A 25,966-nucleotide genomic window follows, 5' to 3' on the forward strand; every position below is an offset into this window, starting at 1 on the left:
CAAGGCAAATTTACTTGGTGGCTGAGTGCATTTTATGAAGGGGAAGACTCACCATCAGCCCCATAGTCTCTCCACATGCTCCAAAAAGAAGTCAAATAATTGACTGCCACCCCATTTCCATTCTCTGTGGCTGAATGAGCCTACTTTATAAGGAATAGGTGTGCCTGTATTGTAGGATGGAAGCCCATTTTGTATCCAGGGTCCAAGAAATTGCTGCAAGGACCATAATTAGCTGACAGCCTCCAGCTACAACATGTTGGGGTCTGATGCAGTGTTCAGCCCTAAGCCACACTCTTCACGGGATTCTCTTAGCAAACAGATTAACTAACAGATTAATTTTACTTATTGTTTTCTTTTTTCTAATTTTTTAAGTGAAGTATAGTTGATTCACAATGTTGTGTTAGGTTAGGTATACAGAAAAGTGATTCAGTTTGATACACACACACACATTATTTTTTTAAGATTCTTTTACCGAATAGGTTATTACAAAATATTGAGTGTAACTCCCTGTGGTATACAGTAAGTCCTTGTTGTTTATCCAGTCTACATATAATAATTTCCATATGTCAATCCCAAACTCCTGATTTATCCTTCCCCCACTTCCTCTTTGGTAGCCATAAATTTGCTTTCTATGTCTGTGGGTATATTTCTATTGTGTATGTAAGTTCATTTGTATAATTTTTTAGATGTGGTATCACGGAATATTACTCAGCCATCAAAAGAATGAAATAATGCCATTTTCAGCAACATGGATAGGCTAGAAATGATCCTACTAAATGAAGTAAGCCAAAGACAAATATGATATGATATTGTTTATAGGTGAGATCTGCAAAAATGAAGCAAGTGCATTTCTGTACAAAACAGAAATAGAGTGATTCACCGTAAACCAGCCCTCGTCCACACATGCTGGCTTTCCCTCATCAGAGTTTGGTCTCCCCCTACCTTCACATGGTATTGCTGTCACCTTCAGGCTCAGGTCACGGTGGAATCTGAAGGAGGGTCACGCTGGTCTAGGAATGCCATTCCTACTGGGTCAGAATGAGCACCATCAATGCTGGTTCTGTATTTTAGGGAAAAGGGAAAGAGAATGAAGAGTGCTCATTCCCAAGTCCTCCTCCTAGACGTTTGAAGAAAGAGGTCCCTTAAGTTGCTCACCTTGGACTTCCCTTTCTTAATGGCTGGTGGTGATCCAGAGTTTAAGCTCACAAATCTACAGTCATCCAAATCTCCAGAAATCCATGCTCTCCCTAGTGCTACTTGTGGAAAAGGCTGAAGTCTTTTCATCCTGCTGATTCTTGAATTTCACATTAAAGTAAAAAAGTGCTCATTCAGCTAATGTCAAAGTTTCCCATGAGATACATGGCATTCACAGGATATTCTCAGGACAGAAACCACATCAAATTTATATCTCTTCTATTAAAAATTGCATCAGGATAATTTCAGTCACAATTTAAGGAATCAAATTCATACTAGCCAAGCCAAAAAAAAAAAAGAATAAAGGAAGTTATTAACTCCCAAAACAAGGAAAATCAGTGGATACATCTGACTTTGCATATTATTTCCTATTAATGAAGCAGGAAACCTCCAACAGCCTTGGTTTACCCAGTCCTGACAGGTGGTGATCTAAAAAGAAGGAGCTTATTTTGTATTACGTCCAGTAAAATAACAGGAGACCTTCAGCTATAAGCCAGCTTGAGGCGTAAGCCCATTTCTGAAGCAATCACTATGTCTAGTAGTAGAGCTATTCTACACAGAAAATATTTGCAAAATATACAACGGATCAATGATATAAATTATTTCATTCAGGGTATTTTTTAAAACTCCTATAAATTAATAAGAAAAAAATGATTTAAGAGGAAAATAGACAAAAGTCACAGAAGAGGAAAATGAATAACAAATACATGAAAAATTCTCATTACCAACAGTAAGAGTGGAACACAAGTAAACTGCAACAACGCCATACTCTTTTTATTCTACTTAAATGTAAAAATTCAACGGTAAGTGTTGATGAGATTGTGGGGAAACGGATTCTCTTATACATTGCTGAAAGTGAAAGTCGCTCAGTTGTGTCCGACTCTGTGATGCCATGGGCTAGACTCCTATTTCCATGGAATTCTCCAGGCAAGAATACTGGAGTGGGTAGCCATTCCCTTCTCCAGGGGATCTTCCCAATCCAGGGACTGAACCCAGGTCTCCCCCATCGCAGGCAGATTCTTTACTGTCTGAGCCTGAGGTGTGGTTAAATATACCATTATACATCCATGGTTTAGAAATCTACATAGCCAACAGAAGCAATGATATAGTGCTATATATTAACCATGTAAAAGTCTCTAGGACATACTGTTCAGTGGGAAAAGGCCATTTGCCTAGGAGAATGCTTTGGAAGAATTTGCTGCAACTGACAGCTCATGACTGCTGACTCAGTGGACTCATGAGACCAAAGAATAAGGGAGACAGCAACACAAGCAGAAAGAACTCTTAAAGCCATGCAATAAGTGCAACGATAGAGAAATGTGCAATAGAACAGAGAAGCCCAGAGGAGGCAGACCTAAGGCAACTTTGGGAAGATGTGGGAGTTTTAGTCTGGAATAGCTCCCAGGAGATGGTGATCAAGTTGAGATAGGTGGGAACCAGGTGGAGAGGAGGAGAAAGCACTCCAAGAGGAGGGAACAGTAGGAACAATTCATGGAGGCTTGAAAGCTGTATTCAGTGAACCATCAGTAGGTTTCTACATATTAAAAGAGACAGAGATTGTAACAGAGGCTAAACAGATAGGCAGGGTCCATCAAACCTTCTTTTGTCATATTAGAGAGATTTGGATTTTTTAATGTGATGAAGAGCCACTAAAGACTTTTGAGTAGGACAGGTGATCTAAAAAGAGATTAGTGAAAGTGCTAGTCACTCAGTTGTGTCCGACTCTTTATGACCCTATGGACGATAGCCCACCAGGCTCCTCTGTCTATGGAATTCTCCAGGCAAGAGTACTGGAGTGGGTAGCCATTCCCTTCTCCAGGGGATCTTCCCGACCCAGAGATCAAACCCGGGTCTCCTGCATTGCAGGAGGACTCTTAACCGTCTTAGTCACCAGGGTGGCCCGAGAGGACAGTAAAACAGAGGCAGAGAGAACAGATAGGAGGTTACCATCATTCCAAGAAGATGAATGTCTGAAAGGGAGGCTGGGGTAGGCTGAGACTAGTGAGAATCAAAGGAGAGGAGGAAATCAAGGCATATCAAGTTGGTACAATCTGTAGGAATTAATTATGGGATGGATGCAGGTGGGGGAGTGAAAGCTGGGGAGGAATCATGCTCAGATACATCCAGAGTTCTGAGATGAGTGCAGGAGAGATGATGAGCTGACTCAGAAGATCAGGAAAACTATACCTCAGGGAGTACAATGATGGTTACAAAAGGCATCTGGTATTGTCCTTCTGCTTCTGTCTTAAAAGGGATTCTAGAGGGATTTTCTTTCCCTTGTTCCTCCAGCCCTACTCTTGCATTACTGGCCTAAGGGGATACTCACCAGCTGGCCGTGTCTATCATTACAGCCAAGTCTGAGAATTCCTGATTATACTTAGAGCCAGAGGAGCTGCTGACACAAACAGTCATTAGCAGACGACCCTTTTGGAACAAACTATGCTTTAAAATGTAAACGGTGGAGGCATTTTCCTTGCGTTGTCCAGAAAGAACTTTCTGCTGCCTGAGCCTGGATTAATCATGAGAGAGTTCGTCAACATTCCACTGGTACATATTCTTACTTTGGTTGCCTTCAGCGGGACTGAGAAACTTCCAAAAGGTTGGTTTCAGCGCTCTTGTCTCCTGTTGCCTGTGACAGTTCTAAAGTGCATGCGTGTGTTCCGATCATGACTGATTCATGAGGGCAGGCTTGGGTTTTACTTGGTGAAGTGGGGGTGTAGTATATGGAGAGAGAGAAAGCTATATAAATAAGCAATTGATGGATGGTCTCCATTCTACTGCTATCCGTCCCTTGCTTAAGCTCTACAATAAAAAGTTTAGCCATTCAGTGCATACAGAGTCCTCACTCGTAAGGGAAACATTAACAGGTAGACTGCAAGTTATTGAGGTCAGTTTGTTTATGTTTATGTCAAACTTCAGGGTGGTCTAAAGGGATGATGAAAACCTTTTTACATCAGGTTTGCCAGGAATGTATCAATCCCACTCCCAGACATCCAGAGTGTTTGCTTCTGAACAAAAATCACTTCCATTTTCAGTTTCAGCTTTGCAAAACTCTTAATCAATATTTGAGTTCTGCCCAAATAAAAATTAGAGAAAGACGCACACAAGTTGCCTATAAAAGTCTGAAGAACAATGGGTTCTCCATAGGAGGCTGGAGTCATGATTTGGTTTGGCAAGAGAATGGGAAAGGTTTTTTTTTCAGAGGCTTTGGAATGTACCGGAAATAACACCACCTCAGGGGAAAGGAAAGCAACTTAAGAAACTGACAAACACCTGTTGCAGTAGCAAGAATGTCCACAGTTTCTGGCCAGCATATTATGAAACTGAGACTAGTGTATTTCAAATCAGGAAGAAAGACAGGAAAATAGGTGATTTGCAAAGTGACTGAGCGCTTCACTGAAGTCTTTTTACAAAGACATGAGAAAGCAAATGGAATAACATTAAAAAGATTCTGATTAAATGGACCGTTGTTTAGTAGCTCAGGCATGTCCAACTCTTTTGTGAACCAGTCAGGCTCCTCTGTCCATGGGCTTCTCCAGGCAAAAATACTGGAGTGGGTTGCCATTTCCTTCTCCAGGGAATCTTCCCAACCCAGGGACTGAACCCCCGTCTCTTGCATTGGTAGGCAGATTCTTTACCATTGAGCCACCAGGGAATTAAACACATTACAGCAGAGTAAAAAGAGTTCTGTTAATTTATGACACATTCAGATGAATTCTTTTCCCTTCATATTACTTTACCAAAGAACTGAATGTTTGTATTGTGTAGATAAGCGAAGGTAGTCATATTGTATGTTAGATGGAAAACATAGTGTAGATTTTGTGGTTCACTAGAATTTCTGGAACCACAAGGTTAAAATTCACATACTAAGAAGATAGAGCTTTCTTCACCAACAGTCTGATTTCATAGATTTATGTTGTTTCATTGCTTTCTTTTTCTATTTTATCTGCACAAAAGGGTATTGTTCAATGCATTTAAACTTTTGTCAACTAATACTTTAAGGTACCTGCAGATAAAAGAGAATCTATATCTTTTCAAATAGCTAATAATAGCCAGAAAGACTTAACATTGGCTTCAGATTATTTTAATACTTCCTGATCATACAACGGATGTCCGGAAGGGCAGCACCTGGATGTTTGGACTTACGGATTGTTGTAAATTTATTTGTGCTATTCTAAACCATAAAGTTACATAAAAATGACATGGTTAGATGCTAAAATGTACTGGCATTCAGTCTTACAAGGAACACGACAATTGATTTTCTAATTCAAATTAGAATCCCATGCATGAGAAAAACCAAACCCAACCTCCTAATTTCTATCTAGAAAGAAATAATTTGTAGTTTCCAAACTTTATAGGTAAAGCACACTGTTTCTATTTTGAAAACGTCACAAAATATAGTGGCGTAAACATAACAAAGCCAAAATCCTGAGCTCTAAATAAAATAGCCAGACTGTTACCCTAACTTTGTTTATTTGTTTATAGTTTATTTACTGCTTTAATGAGATTGTAAACTCAAAAAATTAAAGCAATATTTTTGCCTATCCTACTCAAACAGAGTATTTGAGTATTATTGAAAAAACTAAATTAATATGGGTTTAACATCAGCCTTAGCCAAAACACCAGGCCTGAAGAGCAAACATTTATTAAGTACACCTACCAGCTCTGAGAATAAACACTATCATGAAAATACAATCCTTAACATTTTACATGTTGAAGTGCATGGAATATGTTGGTACAAAAAACACATTAATATGTGATTATTTCAGTACTATCAACAGTAATGAAATTATGCTACACAAAATATCTCTAGTTGTTTTCTCTATTCTTGGCAGAAGGCAATAATGGGAAGAGGTTTTTTAGGTGGTACCCCTTTTTCCTAAGTCCCTTATTGTGAATGAATCAAGACATCTGCAGCATAATATATCATAAAGTAAATGACACAGTTAAAATAGTGCAAGAGCATTCCGTGGATTCTTATCTGATCATCAGCATATGATTTCTCCAATAAAATTAATAACCAACTTTGTAGAATAGCTTATCATTATTACTCTCAATAGTTTAATTGAGATTCCTAATGTTCAAAAACAAAGGGAAATTTCACTGTCTTTCTGAATCATTTTATTTGGTGATACTTTCAATCATGAGCTCAGTATCAAACCACAAGGAGGAGGATTTTATAAACAGTCATGTATGAAAATAGCCAACTTTCATTGAACATTCGCCTTAACCACATTTTTCAAAAATATTTAACACTTTATCAGGGAGTACTAAGTGTAGAGTGGGATTTTCTGTAGGAGTATGGGAATTCATGAAACAGCTTTGAATCTGTTCTATGCACAAAGAACTCCTGTCCAAACTCCACTCTTAAAATTATCTCATTACTATCATACCTAGAAGTTCTTGAGTCTTAAGTGATTTATCTTTAGATATATGTTAGTAAAAATTTCTTCTAAATCATATGTATACAGGGATAGGATTCACAGATTTGACATATGACTAAGTCAGAACAGGCACAGCTGTCATGAAATCCGGGACACTGAATACTGGATGAATGTTTTATATTGACATACACTGAAAGAGTAACTCATCCCATATTTGGAGAAACAACAGTTGCTTTAAATATTATTGACTTTAAAGAACAGACAAAGTGCAGAAATGGCAAGATTTTTACCACAAATCCAGTGGTGAAGTAGGCAATTTCTCGGTGAAATAGGACATGACGTTATTGGGGGAATTGACGTTACTGAGGGATGAGTAGAGAACCTAAAGGAAGTGATCCCATTCAGAGAGATGAGAGAAGTGGACCAGAGAATGTAGAAGGACCACATGTCCATGCCGGGGGTGGGGACTGCACCCCCATAAGTGGTCCTGATCTTCACCATTGTATTACTTTATTCAACAATAACTTTGTGAACATAGGAGCAGTGAGGACAGCTGGTTGGATTAGTTCAAGACTGGTACTTTCCAGGGTCAGTGCAGCTGAAGGACTAGAGGGTAAGGGAGCTGAGAGGATATGGCAACAAAGCATGCAGTCTTAGCCAAAAAATGAAGAAAGTGAAAGGAGGATACTTCAGGCCTTGAAAACAATGTTAAGATCAACTTCCTTTTTCTAGTCCCCAATGCCTCTTTGTGTGTCTTTCAGGAAAAGAGGCCTTCACTGTGAGCCTCAGTTTTCTCCTAAGATGAAGCACCTACCAGTGTTATGTTATACACTATGCTGAGGACTGTTAACCACTGGTGAAATGACCCCTCCTGGGGAACAGGCACATTTTGGATGAGTCCTTATGAAATCATGCCTTAATACCGAAGGGATGCCCCTAGGAGAGGTCATTTCAGAAATTCTAACAGACTGACCCAGAATTCCTACCTTCCTGTCCTCACTGTCATTTCTGAAGGCAAAGACCAAGAGTATGTTCTGTGACAAAGAATTAATGATATGCCATTAATAAGTGACTCAACACAGCACAGTAACTACTGAGATTATCAATGAACCTTATATAAGTTCCAGAGACTTCATAATAAAAAAATAACATATTTGATTACATCACCAGAAGTATGTGTCTTTTCTAAGATATGACAAATGATGAGCAATACTGAATATCCTCTTTCTGTGGGGGATTTGAAAATTTTCTAATACTCATGTGTTTTCTCATACTGAAAAAACAATACTGTATTCATGATGCTAGAAAAGCACGAATATGTTCCAAGTCTGAGCCCTAATTTTACTAGAACAGAAAGGAGCAAATACACCTGACTGTTTACTCAGTTATTTGGTTATGTCAATCCGCGAATGGTCAGTCTGAAGGTGGTATGGCAACGACCGTGTGTTACAGTCCATAAAAGGATAACATTACAACTCATCCAGCAGCCAGTATTCAAGTTCAGCTACTCCGTGGGTACAGAAGAGCACTGGGTTCATTTTTATGTATTTCTTGTTCATGTGGTCCTTGGAAAGAGGGGAGAAATAGCGTCCCAGTTGAAATAGGCCCTGGCTGAGATGAAAGCTGGACAGTAGAAAGAAAGCAGAGACAGTCTGCTGATTCTATAAATATCATTAAATACAACTATGTGGTTGTGTCAGTAAAAATTTAAAAGCGATTTGTTTGGATAATTTTGGAGTGTGGGCAAGGTGGGCTTAACCAACAATATTTTGCTTATAGAAATTGATATTAATGTCAGTCTTATTTTTTCCCTTGTCTGTGAGTAACTAGTACTACACTGAAGACATGGTATAGCTTAGAGTTAAAAGATAAGAATTTTAAATCAACCTTACCCATGAAATTCAGTTCTATCACTTCCTGCTCTTATTTTGTTTAGATAAGTTACTGAACCTTGCATAGGCTTCATTCCTCAATTGCAAATGAGAGTAATAATAGTATCTGCCTTTATGCTTATTGTGATAAATAAATAAGATTATGAATGCAAAGTGTGACTTGTGGCTGATGGTAGGTTCTTAATCAATTTTAGATGTTAACCTTATTAAAAACAGAATCAAACCTCACATAAAATCATCATGCCACTGAAAACTAAGGGAAGCTGTTCTCAGTGATAACTCATGTATTTCTCTATGTTTAAGCTTGTCAAGAGATTCCAAGATTTATTTCTTTGATTTTAACTGACCTCAACAGAATTTCTGCCACCTCCCTGGAAAAATAATATCAATAGTATATCTGCTTCCTCTGTCACTTCTGGATCTGCATATTGAATGAGAAGAAACTAATCAATCAAGTTTGGGGGTTTTAGTAAAAATTATACTTGGCATTAAGAATGATAACTGAAAACACAAGATATGCAAAAGTCTAAGAGAGAAAGTCACCCATACTTTCAGGACTATTAACATATGAATACCCTAAAAAATTGATATAATGATTGTTTATGCAATTCTGCTGCCTACCAGGAACTGTTATATAAACAGGATGCTATTTATACAGACATTGTAAATGGTAGGACTTGAAGATATTGATAATGTAGAATATGCTCCTGGGTTCGTGCCTCTCTGAGGAAAAAAAAAGGCCCTGATATGTTGCATTTGTTGACTGCTGTAGTGCAAATGCTTCAATCACAAATGCCACAAGTGCAAATGCCAACTTCAAGGTACCAGCAAAGACTGAGTTGGGAGATGTACAGTAGCACAGCTGTGTATGTAATGTCTACAGATATCAGATGTAAATAACCCCAATAACACGGATAATACAAAATGTAGTAAAATAATCAGGAAGTGATAAATGTTGAGTATTACTTCTTCGTGTTTAACAGTTATTTTAAACATAAATTTATATAATTTAGTTTTAAATGATGGCTCTATTCAATTGCCTTGTTAAATTTCTGAAAAATTAACACTTGACACTTGCAAGCCAGTATACGCCAGTTCCAGCAGACCACAGAAGACAAAGCTGTGAGTCTCTTTTTCCACTTTTGTACAGTTAGGACTACAATTATTCTGTTTTGTACAGTGAAATTCATCTATATATCTTTCCATTTTGAGATTTTTTTGGGGGGATGCTTAGTTGCTCAGTTATGTCTGACTCTTTGCCACCCTTTGGACTGTAGCCCATCAGACTTCTCTGTCCATGGGATTTTTCAGGCAAGAGTACTGGAGTGGGTTAGCATTTCCTCCGCCAGGGGATATTCCTGATGGAGGGATCAAACCTGCATCTCTTGTGTCTCCTGCATTGTAGGTGGATTCTCTACCTGCTGAGCCACAGAAACCAGGAGAATAACTCAAGAGTTGAGGTTTTGGTCTCTAAATTATGGAATAAAATAACATAGACTACTCCCTATGAGCCAAGAACAATGTTAAATGCATTATGTACATTTATTTATTGTATGTAATCATCATATCAAGTTTTAGTCAGTTCAGTTGCTCAGTCATGTCCGACTCTTTGCGACCCCATGGACTGCAGCACACTAGGCTTCCCTGTCCATCATCAACTCCTAGAGCTTGCTCAAATTCATGTCTATTGAGTCAGTGATGCCATCCAACCATCTTATCCTCTGTCGATCCCTTCTCCTCCAACCTCCAATCTTTCCCAGCATCAGGGTCTTTTCAAATGAGTCCTTTGAAATCAGGTGGCCAAAGTATTGGAGTTTCAGCTTCAGCATCAGTCCTTCCAATGAATATTCAGGGTTGATTTCCTAAAGGATTGATTGGTTTGATCTCCTTGCAGTCCAAGGGACTCTCAAGAGTCTTCTCCAACACCACACTTCAAAAGCATCAGTTCTTCAGTGCTCAGCTTTCTATATAGTCCAACTCTCACATCCATACATGACTGCTGGAAAAACCATAGCCTTGACTAGACGAACCTTTGTTGGAAAAGTAATGTCTCTGCTTTTTAACATGCTGTTTAGGTTTGTCATAGTTTTTCTTCCAAGGAGCAAGCGTCTTTTAATTTCACAGCTGCAGTCACCATCTGCAGTGATTTTGGAGCCCAAGAAAATAAAGTCTGTCACTGTTTCCATTGTTTCCCCACCTATTTTGCCATGAAGTGATGGGGCTGTATGCCATGATCTTAGTTTTCTGAATGCTGAGTTTTAAGCCAACTTTTTGACTCTCACTTTCATCAAGAGGCTCTTGATGTCAAGCTTATGCAATGGTTTTATTGTTATCTCTGTCTACAGCTAAAGAGGCCAAGGCAACTAGTTAAGTGTCTCAGTGGAGATGGGAAGCGATGGAGCAGGGATTTGGATTCAATCCCTGGGCTAGAGCTTCTCACTGTCTAATTCCTCAGTTTTGTTGTTGTTATTTAGTCACTAAGTCACATCTGACTCTTTTGCAACCCCATAGATGGTAATCTGCCAGGCTCTTCTGTCTGTGGGATTTCCCAGGCAAGAATACTGGAGTGGGTTGCTATTTCCTTCTCCAGGGGATCTTCCTCACCTAGAGATCAAACCCACATCTCCTGTACTGGCAGGCGGGTTCTTTACCACTGAGCCACCAGGGATGCAATTCCTCAGTAGTCTGTCTTTCTTTTTAAACAATGGAAGCATTCAATATTATCCATTATCCTTCAGGCCCATCATTACCTATAACCTTATTATCATATGATGTTTTTAATCACTACGTATGTGACTATGCAATTGATCACTTATTTTGCTCATCAGTTGTTTAGAAAAATCTACCTTTTCCAAGAGGTTGACTTTCTAAAACTTTTATCAATTTCAAATTTGCTTCCAATGGATTTGAAAATTAACATTTCTGTGGCATTCTGATTATGTCCTATAATTTTTATTATGAAGATAATACATATTCATGTCCATGCTCAGTCACGTACAACTCTTTGTGACCCCCGAGGACTTTGGCCTGCCAGCCTCCTCTGTTTATGGAATTTCCCAGGCAAGAGAATATCCAGTACTGGAGTGCGTTGCCATTTCCTTCTCCAGGGTATCTTCCCGACCCAGGGATTTGAGCCTGCATCTCCTGCATTGGCAGTTGGGTTTTTATTATTAAGCCACCAGGGAAGCCCAATAATATATATTAATTTTATATATTTTAATATTATATAATATGTCTTATAATATTTTGCTGTAAGATATAGCAAGACAATGATAAAAAATTATACATAATGCTCACAACTAGGAGATAAATGATAATAACATCTTGGAATTTATCAATTTTTCCATTCTCTCCTATGTGTGTATGCATGTATAATTTTCTTTTAAATTTTTGGAGCCTATTGCTGCTAAGTCACTTCAGTCGTGTCTGACTCTGTGCGACCCCATAGACGGCAGCCCACTAGGCTCCCCCGTCCGTGGGATTCTCCAGGCAAGAACACTGGAGTGGGTTGCCATTTCCTTCTCCAATGCATGAAAGTGAAAAGTGAAAGTGAAGTCGATCAGTCATGTCCGACTCTTAGCGACTCCATGGACTGCAGCCTACCAGGCTCCCCCGTCCATAGGATTTTCCAGGCAAGAGTACTGGAGTGGGGTGCCATTGCCTTCTCCATTGGAGCCTATTACTTCATTATAATATCTCCTGGTAATACTAATTTGAGTTGTTTGAGTCTATATTTATTAAATTACTTATTTACTTATTTAATTTGGCTGTGTTGGGTCTTAGCTGTGGCACTTGAGATGTTTTCCTTGCAGCCCATGGACTCTCTAGCTGTGGTGTTGCAGGCTCAGTGCAATTGTGGTGTGCATGGGCTTCAGTTGCCCAGCACCATGTGGGATCTTAGTTCCTGGACCAGGGATTGAACCTGCATCCCCTGCATTGCAAGGCAGATTCTTTAACCACTGGACTACCAGAAGTCCTGAATCTATATTTTTAAATAATTAAATGTCACGGTTGTTATCTTGTTGATGGATTGTTTCTTTTATCATTAAGAAGTCTTTCTTCACTCTTCAAATGCTTACCTATCACTTTATATTGAAGTTCATCTTATATTAGTACTATTACTCTATTGCTTTATCACTTTGAGTAGTGTTTACTTTGTATATATTTTCCATTCTCTTTATTGCAACATTTGTTTTAAAATAATTAGATATGTCTTTTGTGTTTTTTAATCATGTATCTGTCTTTCTCCAGATCAGTTCATACCATGGGTGTTTACTGTGATTTTGGATGTATTTGGGCATGTTTATTACAAATTAATTTGTATCTTCTGTTAACCATACCTGTTCTCGGCTCGTTTATCCTTTTCTGCTTCTTTATTTTTTTTTTTAATTGATACAGTTTTAGTTCCTTTTGTTCTCCTGCTGCTTTGGAAATTTTGATTTTTAATCTATTATTTTGGTGGTAAGAATTAGGGAAATTTTAACAGTATGCCTCTAACTTTATATTATCTCCCCATGTTTGTATTCAGTATTTGTCATCTTCCTGCTTATAGAAAAGAACTTATAGTGTTTTAATAATCTGCTGAACTACTTCCCTCTATTTTCATCTTATAATTGTTTATCTAGAATTCTAGTTCCACTTTTTTTAAACATAAAAATTATTGAGCTTTAAAACTATATATTCCACAATATCTAAAATTGCAGTTATATTTTACCACCATCTATGCTTACTATGTGGAGAAGGCAATGGCTCCCCACTCCAGTACTCTTGCCTGGAAAATCCCATGGATGGAGGAGCCTGGTGGGCTGCAGTCCATGGGGTCGATAAGAGTCGGACACGACTGAGCAACTTCACTTTCACTTTTCACTTTCATGCATTGGAGAAGGAAATGGCAACCCACTCCAGTGTTCTTGCCTGGAGAATCCCAGGGACTGGGGAGCCTGGTGGGCTGCCGTCTATGGGGTTGCAGTCGGACACAACTGAAGTGACTTAGCCCCAGCAGCAGCAGCATGCTTACAATAGTGGCTCAGTTGTAAATAATCCTCCTGCCAATCCAGGAGATGCAGGTTCGATCCCTGGGTCAGGAAGACCCCTGAAGAAGGAAATGGCAACCTGCTCCAGTATTCTTGCCTGGAAAATCCCATGGACAGAGGAGCATGGCAGATTACAGATTACAGGGTCGCAAAAGAGTCAGACATAACTTAATGATTGAACAACAACAAATGCTTACTATAGTTTCTTGTGCCTGGCCCCTTTCTTTTGGGTACAAGTTATTTTTTACAGAGATTATATACTTTTGGTAACTGTTTCAGAGAAGGTCTCAGTGGTAAACATTTGTCTGCATGTTTATTTTGTCTTCATTTTAAAAATGATTATCTAAGCTGGCTATAGAATTCCAGGCTAGCAGTTATTACTTTTTTTCAACCTTTTAAAACTATTACTCCAATGCCTTTTGGTATCAGTTGTTGCCAAATAATACCAAGTGAGCCTAACTGGCATTCTTCTTAAAGTACTTGATCTTTTCTTTCTAGTAAGGTTTAATATTTTAATTTCCTACAGTTTTAATATAGTGTATCTAAGAATGAATTAATTTTCTTTATCTGGCTTGATGCTTGGTGGAAACTTTCAACCTGAATATTCTGCTTTATTTTTCAAGTTTGAAAAATACTCAGCAATTTACCCCTTTACATATTACTTCTATGCTATTTCTTCTATTTTATTTTTCTGGACTTCTATTAGAAGTTTATTAATTTTTGTCCATCTTTATGTCTCTTAATTATTAATACTTTTCATTATTTATTTCTTTGTACTGCATTCTGTATATTTTAATGGTTATTTTAGTGCAAAGTTGGAGGAGAGGGTGGGCCTCAATGCCTAGATATAAAATATAAAAGATGTCATCTCACCTAAAAATTCTGCCCTCTTCTTTCAGCCATTTTCTTCTCAATCTTTAAAGAAAATTTATGCCTTTTATAAAGGTCTCAGAAATAGAGTTTGGTTTATTTAAACAATACATTAGTCAATGTGCTAGCCCTCTGGATAGAGAGAGGTCTGAGACATGGTTCCTGACCCAAAGGTCAAGGTTTTTATAACTTAGCATGGGACAGAAACATAAACAAATCATTCTAAGAGCATATGTGTGGCAACTGCTATGAGAGTGACATGAATAGGATGACCCAAGGGTAAAGAAAAGGGTATTTGGTTCTGTCTAGCAAGTCAGGGAGATTGGGAGCAGATGATACTTGAACTGGACCTCGTGAAAAAATTTACACTCATAGAAGAGATATGGGTTAAATGGGACCCTCAGCCTCTGAGTTTACTGAAAAGATAAGTTTCATTTAGAAACAGAATGCATTTTTTTCCCCTACAATGATGTACCACCTCACACGAGTCAGAACAGCCACTGTCAAAAAAAAAATCAAACAATAAATGCTGGAGAGGATGTGGAGAAAAGGGAACCCTCTTGCACTGTTGGTGAGAATGTAAATTGATCCAGCCACTATGGATGCATTTTCTATGGCCCGTGTGCCAGTTTGCTCTTATTTCATGGAGTTTTCACCCTCTGCGTGTATGCTAAGTCACTTCAGTCATGTCTGACTCTTTGTAACCCTATGGACTGTAGCCTGCCAGGCTCCTCTGTTCATGGGATTCTCCAGTCATGGACACTGGAGTGGGTTGCCATGCCCGCCTCCAGGGGATCTTCCCGCCCCAGGGACCAACCTGCGTCTCTTACGTCTCCTGCATTGGCAGGCAGATTCTTTACCACTAGCGCCACCTGAGCATCAGTGTACAAGTATCTATTTGAGTGCACGCATGCTGAGTCACTTCAGTCGTGTCCAGCTCTGTGTGACCCGAAAAGAACTGCAGTCTGCCAGGTTCCTCTGTCCATGGTGTTCTCCAGGCAAGAATACTAGAGCGGGTTGTTATTTCCTCCTCCAGGGGATCTTCCTGACCCAGGGATTGAACCCTCATCTTTTACATCTCCTACATTCTTTACCACTAGTGCCACCTGGGAAGCCCCATCTATTTGAGTTACTGCTTTCAATTATTTTGGGCATATATATACCCAGAAGTGAAATTTCTGGATCATATATTCATTCCATGGACAGAGGAGCCTGGTGGGCTACAGTCCATGGGGTCACAAAGAGTCAAACACAACTGAGTGACTAACACACATATTAATTCTCTGCTTAATTATTTGAGGAAGCACCATCCTGCTTTACACAAGTGGCTGTGCCAATTTACTTTCCCACCAACAGTGCACACAGGTTCTAATTTTTCCACATCCTTGCCAACATTTATTGTTACGTATTTTTTGATTTATAACCATTCTACAGTATGTAAAGTAGTATCTTAGAGTGGTTTTGATTTGCATTTCCTTAAAGGCTAATAATGTTGAGTACCTTTTTATGTGCTTGTTGTCCATCTGTATATATTCTTTGGAGACAGGTTGATTCAGCTTCTTTGCTCATTTTTTTTGTTTGGGTTATTTTGGATTATTTGCCTTTATATTATTGAGTCTTTTCCTAATCGATTTGTTTGTAGCTATGTGGATCCTCTATAAATCCAGTGAAGCTTTAGCTTCAAAGCCTCTCATTTGCAGGGGCCCCCTTTGAAGACCTCCAATGGTCTCTAGTAAAGTGTTCATATTGTATTTTATTGAATAAAATACAATATGAATAATATACATCAACGTGTTTTATTGAAATTTGGAAAATATTATTTTTAAACAGGAATTGTTAAGATGGCTTCCTTTTTTCATACTAACTTTCCATCAGTGACACTTTCCTTCCAGCTGATTGATGTCAGGGAGGCAATATTTTGTATCCATAATTTTATATATTTTTTCCTTAAAAGGATATCTAAATTATATTAACTTTGGGCTTCACAAAACCAGGCTCTGCCTCCACTCACATATAATAAATTCTAAGCCCAACTCTCCTGAGCGCCTCCTCTTTTGATTCTCAAATGCTTAGTTTGAAAGAAGCAACAAAATCCTCTGTATAAAATCCTTCCTCCCTTTTGGCAGATTTTTGCTGTGGGGCAACATCGTTCTTATTCAGGTCCGTTGTGGCCTCTGACTGCTTATAGTGAAAGTGAAATTCACTCAGTCGTGTCCGACTCTTTGTGATCCCGTGGACTATATAGAGCGTGGAATTCTCCAGGTTAGAATACTGGAGTGGGTAGCCATTCTCTTCTCCAGGGGATCTTCCCAACCCAGGGATTGAACCCAGGTCTCCTGCATTGCAGGCGGATTCTTCACCAGCTGAGCCATAAGGGAAGCCTGACTGCTTACAGAAGGGTTAGGAAACAGTACTGCAGAATGCTCGCCTTTCACTTCTCCTCTCCTTTCAGCCCCTGTCATCACCACTCCTCTTGAAACAGTGGATGCCTTAGTTGAAGAAGTTGCTACTTTCATGTGTGCGGTGGAATCCTACCCCCAGCCTGAAATTTCCTGGACCAGAAATAAAATTCTCATTAAGTAAGTATTCTGCCTTTTTTCACCAAGAATGACCAAGGCTGCCTTGGGATTTATCTTTGTCGTAAAAGCAATCACAGCTCTTGGCAGTACTAAAGTTCACCTTCTAGAATAGTTAAATGTAACTCGCACATGTCATAAATGTAAAATCTGAACTTCAGTGAGGTTAAGGGAATTGTCCAATGTAAAGTGATTTAACTGATATGGCAGAGTCAGGGCTGTTTCCTAGTTCCAGGTTAGGTCCTAGAGGAAATTTCACAGTAATTAGAAAACACCATGGTATCCTAATTCTGGGGGTACATGTTCCAGGACATTCTGGGGAGTTAATAGCGACCAGCCTCATTTCCCGAACTTTCAATATCCCAATCAAGTCAGGCATGTTGTCTAGGAATCTGACCTCTAGGTAACCATTACTTTTTCTTTCGAAAGTCAGAAAGGACTCCTGATGTATATAGTGAGGTAACCTCTCAAACAGTAAAATTTCTACTTGGCATATAAAGGTTATGCTATCCTTTCCTCATTACAATAGCTATCTCACCAAAAATACTCCAAAATATCTGTAACAAAGGGAACCACAAGCTTTCTAGAAGGCCACATACCTTAAGTTAGGGCTAGATTGTTTAACTGCTCCATAGGCTGGGGTCCATGAACTTGGATGGGGAAAAATTATGTATTTGTTTTCACTAAACTCTAACTGAAAATTTGTATTTCCTCCTATTATATGTGCTGTAATGTGGGAAATTACCCTGGGCTATGGAAGCCTTCAAGTACTCTATCAGGCAAGCTATCTCAGAAATCCTGGAATAGGAAGGCTTATAAACCAAATTAAGATGCTTGAAATACATTTTATTAAATCAATTTAATAAAATAAAAAGACAACCTACAGAATGGGAGAAAATATTTGCAAATTATATAACCAATAAGGAGTTAATATCCAAAATACATAAACTGCTCCTACGACTCAATATCCAAAAATAAAAACAAAAAACCCACTAAAAAAATGGGCAAAAGAGCTGACTACACATCCTTCACAAAGACAGACAGACAGCCAACAAAAAAAGATGCTCAACAGAACTAGTTATTAGAGAAACAACAATATACCACCTCATACCAGTTGGGTCGACTATCATCAAAAAGTCTACAAATAACAAATGTTGGAGAGGATATGGAGAAAATGAAACCCTTACACTCCATTGATGAGAATGCAAGTCGGTGTGGCCTCTCTGGAAAACAGTATGGAGGCGTCTCAAAAAGCTAATAATATACGTACTGAATGACCTCGTAATTCTACTCCAGGGTATATATCCAGAAAAAAATGAAAACACTAATTTGAAAAAGTACATGCACCCCAAATTCATAGCAGTACTATTTCCAATAGCCAAGATATGGAAGAAACCCAAGTGTCCATAACAGATGAATAGGTAAAGAAGATGTGGTATGTATTTACAATGGAATCTTACTCAGCCATAAAAAAGGATGAAATTCTGTCATTTGCACCAGGGTGTATGGGTTTAAGAGAATATTATCCTTAATGAAATAAGTCAGAGAACCGCAAAGACTATGCTACCAGCCACAGATGGAACCTAAAAAGTAATACAAATGAATGTATGTGCAAAACAGAAAGAGACTCACATAGAAAACCAACTAATGGCTACCAAAGAGGAGAGGGAAGGGGAAGGGGCGTGCAAGTTAGGGGTGTGGGATTAAGAGATACGTGTGTGTGTGTGTGTGTGTGTGTGTACTGTCGCTTCAGTCATGTCCAGCTCTTTGCAACTCCACGGACTGCAGCCCACCAGCCTCCTCTGTCCATGAGATTCTCCAAGCAAGATTACTGCAGTGGTTTGCCATTTTCTTCTCTAGGGGATCTTCCTGACCTAGGGATCCAACCTGCACCTCTTTCAGCTCCTGCATTGGCAGGCAGCTTCTTCACACTAGCACCACTTGGGACTGCTATGTAGAAAATAAATGAGCAACAGGATATACCTGGATATTCCTGGTTACTATAGCCATTATCTTGTAATGGGAACTATAGCCATTATCTTGTAATAACTTTTAATGGAGTATAATCTGTAAACATACTGAATCACTAGGCTATGTACACCTGAAACTAATATAATGTTGTAAATCAACTATACTTCAATAAGAAAGAGGAAAATAATTTATATTTTGAAAATTATAAATACTTACGTCCCTCAAATCTACAAGCAATTTATATACTTTAAGCAGCAATGATACAACAGATTATAAATCTTGAAAGTTTCTATTTCACAGAGTGGTTGGACTCTTAGTCCACAAGCACATCTGCAAAATATTTCAATATTCACATTTTCTATGCAAACTTAAACATAGCAAAAAACAAAAGCAAAGCAAAATGTACATGAGAGTCAGTATCATGGCTATCCCCAGTTATTTAAAGTGATTTAATGAACTACCCAGTGATTATATCATCCTTAGTCACATAGACCAAAAATTACTATATCTCTTTTTCCTCTTTAAGATCAGTGTGTGATGGGGGCCATCCATCAAATTCGAAATCAAGAACCCATTGACTTTACATTTTTTGTTTTCAGGTTGTATTATTTTTTTCCATTTCTACTGTAACAAATTACCATAAAATTAGTGGTTTGATACAACACAAATTTATTATCTCACAGTTTTGGAGTTTAGAAGTCTGAAATCGGTCTCTTTGGGCTAAAATCAAGGTGTTGACAGGACTGCATTCTTTCTGGAGGCACTAGAGGAAAATCTGATTTCTTGCCTGCATTTCTTGGCCCTTTGCTCCATTTTGAAAGCCAGCAACTGTATAACTCCAGTCTCATTGCATCTCATTCTCTGATCCTCCTGCTTCCCTCTCCCATCTTTTAAGGACCCTCACTATTAGGTGGCACGAGTGCTTAAGAATCTGCCTGCCAATGCAGGAGACGTAAGAGATGTGGGTTTGATCTCTGGGTCAGGAAGATTCCCCTGGAAGAGGGCATGGCCACCCAGTCCAGTTTTCCTGCCTGGAGAATCCCACGGACAGAGAAGCCTGGCAGGCTGCAGTCCTGGTCGACAGGTTGCAAAGAGTCAGACATGACTGAAGCGACATAGCATGCAAGTATGCATGATTACATAGGGCCCATCTGGATAATTCATGATACTCATTTTAAGATTCTTGACATCTGCAAAATCCCTTTTGCTGTGTAAGGTTAACATATTCACAGGTTCTGGGGATTAAGACATGGATCTTTGAGGGGGGGTTACTCTGCTTAATATATACTTGTTGCATAAAGCATTTTTATTTGGTCATAAAACTCACTTTTAGGTTGACATTTCCCCTCGTATTTCTTTCCATTGTCCTAATTCCCTTCTTAATGATCAGGCTGTATGCCATTTAGTGAGATAATATATGTAAAACATAATTTTTACGGTTTGAGCCTCTTTTGCTCCCTAGGTATCCCACAGAACTAGAATTGCGCCTGGCACTTATCAGGCACTCGCAAACATTTGATTAATAAATGAACAAATACTTAGTCAACTGTTAGTTAATTCAATATATATATATATGTATATTTAACCCTTCCCTTTTTTTCTATTTTTTTAATTGAAGTGTAGTTGATTTGGGACTTACCAGGTGGCACAGTGGTAAAGAATCTTGCTGCCAGTGCAGGAGACACAAGAGATGCAGGTTCAATCCCTGGGTCAGGAAGATCCCCCGGAGCAGGAAATGGCAACCTGCTCCAGAATTCTTGCCTGGAAAATTCCATGGAGAGAGGAGCCTGGTGGGCTATTGTCCAGGGGGTCACAAAGAGTTGGACGTGACTGAGCGACTGAGCGCAGCACACACATAGTTGGTTTACAGTGTTGTGTTAGTTTGAGGTGTGTAGCAAAGTGATGCAGTGTGTGTGCATGTGGGTCTGGTTGTATACTCTTTTTCAGATTCTTTTCCATGATAGATTATTATAATATATTGAATATATTTCCTTGTGCTATTCAACAGGTCCTTGTTGTTTATCAATTGTATATATAGTAGTTTGTATCTGTTAATCCCTTTCTGCAAGTCACATGTTTGTGCGTGTTTGTGTGTTCATTATCTAGCTGCTATTCCCAGTAAATATGGGAGAGGACTCATATCTTGGGTAATGATATACTTTCCTAAATAAAGTAAATTTTATGTTGGGTGGGTCCTATCAATAGACATCACCTTTCGAAATTATTTTTGAAGGACTCAGCATTGCTTTGATTACTGCAGTCTAGGAAAGATTAGAAAATGTTAGCTTTCTACTCCTAAATAAGCTTATTCTTTTATTCAGAACTTACTCAAGTTTCCTCTTCCCTTTAATCTGCTTCATCCACTGGTAAATCATCTGCTGGATCATATAATCATAGTAAAAAAAAATCACAGATGGGGCCCTAACCTGCCATAATCGTCTGTGACCCACAGGCTCTTTGATACCCGGTACAGCATTCGGGAGAATGGTCAGCTCCTCACCATCCTGAGCGTGGAAGACAGTGACGATGGCATTTACTGCTGCATTGCCAACAATGGTGTGGGAGGAGCTGCCGAGAGCTGTGGAGCTCTACAAGTGAAGATGAGTGAGTGGGAAAGAGAATCATCCATTGATTTCTAAGCTGACTTGGTACACTTTGAAGCAGAGAGTAAACAGAGCCTCTTGCATATCTGGAGGCTGGGCAGCCAGACAAGTTCAAGTTCAAATCACAGCCTTGAGACAGTTCCACACCTTTTATTCCTGCCATCACCCACCACCCTACAGGCAAGCCTCATCGTTTTCTGCCTTCTCCCATTTTCTAGCCTTTTTTATGACTCTTTATTTGCACCACCATGAAATCTTTCACCAGGAACTCCTCTTTAAAATCTTTACCCTGTACCTTTAATTTAAAGCTGTTTCATTACAGCCAGACACCCCTTTAATGTCTAACTTCTTTGCAGACACTTATTCTACCCTTTTGCCTTATTTCAAACTTTATTTTCTTGAGTGACTTTTTAAACTTGAATGACTTTTCTGTTTAAACGGAGGCTGTTTATTTCTTACCCACTTCAAGTCAACGAGACTAGCAGGTACTGAGGGTTCATTGCTGCTTTTAAGCCATTATATTTTGTATTCCTGTGCATAACCTTTCCTTTCATGAAGGCTTATACCATTTTGACCAATCTCTCTAACTCTATTCATCATCTACTCACTTTGAGGTCCTCTCCCATATTTCTCAAAGATTTTGATTCCAGATTTATCATCTTTCTATCCACTCCTACTCCTTCCATTATCCTAAGGGATTTTAACAGCCATGAAACAGAACCACTATTCACTTCATCCTATAGTCCCTTGATCTTCGCAAGTCCTGTGATGTTAACCTTAACTCTTTTTCAGTCTATCCAATCTATGATCTTGGTACCCCAAGAAATAGACTGTATTTCAAATATTAAACCCCATTAGGTCACATCCTGAACGTGGATATTTCTGTTTCCAGCTCTGTCTGATGAGGGAAGTGGTTTCTCACACTCATGACTTGTCTCCAAACAGAAGGGACAAACGTTATCAGTCTCTTTCTCAGCTAAAAACAGAGTCCAGCTCCCTCTTGCCCTTCTTCCCACTCCAAACCATCACCATCATGGTCATGCTCCTGCTCTTAACTCCTCTCTGCTCTCTGTTTCATTGACCCCCCAATGGACACTTCATTCAGTTCTCTCTTCACTTCGTTCTCTCTCCTACCTGGTGTGGCATCATCATGCGGACCTTAATAGCATCCTCAAATCTCATGAACCCTTGTGCCCCAACACCTGCTGCTTGTCAACTCTCAGTCTTATAATGACATAACCTTTATTTTCTCCTCTCTGACATCACATTATTGATGTGAAAAATCACAGAAATATGCATATTAGCACCATACAAAAGATGGCGGAATCCAGTTCCGCCTGTGACCTTTAGTGTGAAGTTTTGTTGTTGATTTTCATCACTATTTCTTTCATCTTTTATCTTTCAGTTTTGTTATTATTGTTTTGCTGGAGGAAGTCACTTGCTGCTTCTTTTCAGTGTGAACACATGAGATGTATTTTATGAATGTTTGCATGGCTGAAAGTCATTATTTTGCCCCCAATCTTGAGTAAATAATTTGTCTCAGTACAAATGGGAGTTTTAAAAGGCTTTTCCTTTAGGTTTTAATAGACAATTATTCATTGCCACATGACATTTTAGGTTGAAGATAAGAAATCTTTCTCTTATTTGTTTACACATAAATCTGATGTTTATCCTAAATTTTTTTGGATTTTTCTATTTCTTGAATTCTTAATGTTTCAAACTGACAAGAATACAACAGGCTTGTGTTTTCCTTTGTCATTTCTACTTAGTCTTAGGTGAGCCATTTTGCTCTAAAAACCATTTTTTTTCCCCAAATGAGCTAAACTTTTTGTCTATTTTCTTCCTCTTCATTTGATCTCATTCTTAAACTTTTAATCAACCAGTATCAGGTTTCTTTTTTCATTTTTTTATAACTCCAAGTTTATCCTCATATTTTCTATCTTGATATTCTATGTTCTAGGAGATTTGCTTGACTTTTCCTTCTTCAATATAACCATGCTGCTATTCTGATGTTATCTTTAAATACTTTGACCTAAAACCCCATATTTTTAATTTCCAGGTGTTCTTTCTTCCCTGATTGCTCTGTTTTTCATAGCCAACTCTATGTGTTGCATGGTGCAGTATTCACTTATCTAAGGATACTATTTATACATTTTTTAAAACCATTTTTTCCCCCTGCTTTGCTTCTGTTTTCTTCAAGCTAAGTTTTGATTTTATTTTGGTTCTTTTCCTTCATGTTCATGGTCTTTCTCAGAGGTCTGTTAATCTTTTATGTTCATCACACCTAGAAATGATGTCCGAGATTAACTGTAATAGGTAAGTAGTGAGGACATCATGGGAAAAGCTGATCTGGAGATTCTGAGAGTAAGTAGGTCAGGATGTACCCACAAATAGGCTTTCTCTCAGCATGTGGGGCAGTAAGAACACCAAGTAAGGAAGAAGGGTCTATTTTGCTGATGAATGAAAGTGTGATTCCCCAGAAAGAGCATGTTTAAGGACTTCACTGCTTTGTGGTACTACTTTTCCTCTGCATATTGTTCATACTCATTTTGGCACTAAATGTTCTTGATTTGGGTTCCATCCTAAACCCGCTTTTCTTCTTCTCTCCTCTTCTTTCTCCACTTTCTCTTTGGAAGGCTCGCCTAGTGTGGGTACACGCTGGTGTGGCCATCCCAGTTGTCATTTTGGAATGCTTCTGCACTGCTTGCTAAAAGCTGTTTCCTGAGACCCTCAGGGTCCCTACCCCATTGCTACTCCTACTACCTAGGACCTCTTTAGGGGCTCCTGCCCCTAGATTCTTTATGGGCCAACAACTAAAGGCTCAATTTTGGCATAGCAGGACACCTCCAGCATCCAACTTCAACAGATAACCAGTTCTGATTAGTCAATGCTCAGGGCTCCACCTGAATCATGCTCCCTTAGACTGGGGAATCCATCACTCCACATCAGTACTCAATTCACTTCTAGTTTACTTCATCATCAATTCTCAAAAAGGCTCTCCTGACCTCTCATCAACAGATGGCAAAGATAACTTTTTCACTGAGGAAGATAGTAGTTATTTGCTTTAAACAAAGGTTTTCTGCCTAAGACATTATCTGTGACTCAGGTCTGCCATAGGGATCAGTTCAGGGAACCCAATGAAAGGAATAAATAATACTGTCTTTGATTATACCACAGGCATATCAACTCCCAAGCTAAGCTTTGATCAGTAGCTATATGACAACTCTACCCACAATCAAGGTGCCTAGTCATTATCTAAATGTACATATTCATTGTCATTGATAAGAAGGAGCATTGTATGCTTTACATAGCAGGCAAAGTGACAAAGATGATATTTTCTTCAGTTCAGTTCAGTTCAGTTGCTCAGTCGTGTCCGACTCTTTGAGACCCCATGAATCACAGCACACCAGGCCTCCCTGTCCATCACCAACTCCCGGAGTTCACCCAGACTCACGTCCATTGAGTCAGTGATGCCATCCAGCCATCTTATCCTCTGTCGTTCCCTTCTCCTCCTGCCCCCAATCTCTCCCAGCATCAGAGTCTTTTCCAGTGAGTCAACTCTTCGCATGAGGTGGCCAAAGTACTGGAGTTTCAGCTTCAGCATCATTCCTTCCAAAGAAATCCCAGGGCTGATCTCCTTCAGGATGGACTGGTTGGATCTCCTTGCAGTCCAAGGGACTCTCAAGAGTCTTCTCCAACACCACAGTTCAAAACCATCAATTCTTCGGCACTCAGCCTTCTTCACAGTCCAACTCTCACATCCATACATGACCACTGGAAAAACCACAGCCTTGACTAGACAAACCTTTGTTGGCAAAATAATGTCTCTGCTTTTCAATGTGCTATCTAGGTTGGTCATAACTTTCCTTCCAAGGAGTAAGTGTCTTTTAATTTCATGGCTGCAGTCACCATCTGCAGTGATTTTGGAGCCCAAAAAAATAAAGTCTGACACTGTTTCCCCATCTATTTCCCATGAAGTGATGGGACCAGATGCCATGATCTTCGTTTTCTGAATGTTGAGCTTTAAGCCAACTTTTTCACTCTCCACTTTCACTTTCATCAAGAGTCTTTTTAGTTCCTCTTCACTTTCTGCCATAAGGGTGGTGTCATCTGCAACTTGTCTTGTATTTTTGCCAGAGTACAGGATCATACCACCTGTAAATTGCAATAAATAACTAGATTAAAAATCCAACCAAACCATGGCCCCTCAATACTCAACACACACACAAACACACAGACACAGTTGAAGTAGAAGAGGAAAAAATTCCTTATTTCCACTCTTCTATGTCAAAGCAACACAGTGATTATGGCACATGACTTGAAAGAGTAAAATGCATCCATTTCTCAGGAGTCTGTCCTGCTAGACAGACTCTATTTGATAGTTCTCTCTTTGTTATCTGTAACATAAAATCCCTAAGGAAATAAATTTAGTTTTCACTATTT

General features: G+C 39.0%; 1 protein-coding gene across 3 annotated transcripts in view; it reads left to right on the forward strand.

Moving 5' to 3' along the window:
• Nucleotides 1–3,582: 3,582 nt before the first annotated feature.
• Nucleotides 3,583–25,966, forward strand: part of MUSK (muscle associated receptor tyrosine kinase) — a 93,892-nt gene continuing 71,508 nt past the window's right edge. For all 3 annotated transcript variants that reach the window (XM_070795271.1, XM_070795269.1, XM_070795270.1), the window contains exons 1-3: nucleotides 3,583–3,793; nucleotides 16,826–16,952; nucleotides 21,373–21,524. In XM_070795271.1, the coding sequence (XP_070651372.1) occupies nucleotides 3,715–3,793; nucleotides 16,826–16,952; nucleotides 21,373–21,524 (358 nt within the window). In that variant the 5' untranslated portion in view covers nucleotides 3,583–3,714. The remainder of the gene's footprint in view (nucleotides 3,794–16,825; nucleotides 16,953–21,372; nucleotides 21,525–25,966) is intronic.

Source organism: Bos indicus, chromosome 8 (assembly GCF_029378745.1).
Source record: "Bos indicus isolate NIAB-ARS_2022 breed Sahiwal x Tharparkar chromosome 8, NIAB-ARS_B.indTharparkar_mat_pri_1.0, whole genome shotgun sequence".
Lineage (NCBI taxonomy): Eukaryota > Metazoa > Chordata > Mammalia > Artiodactyla > Bovidae > Bos > Bos indicus.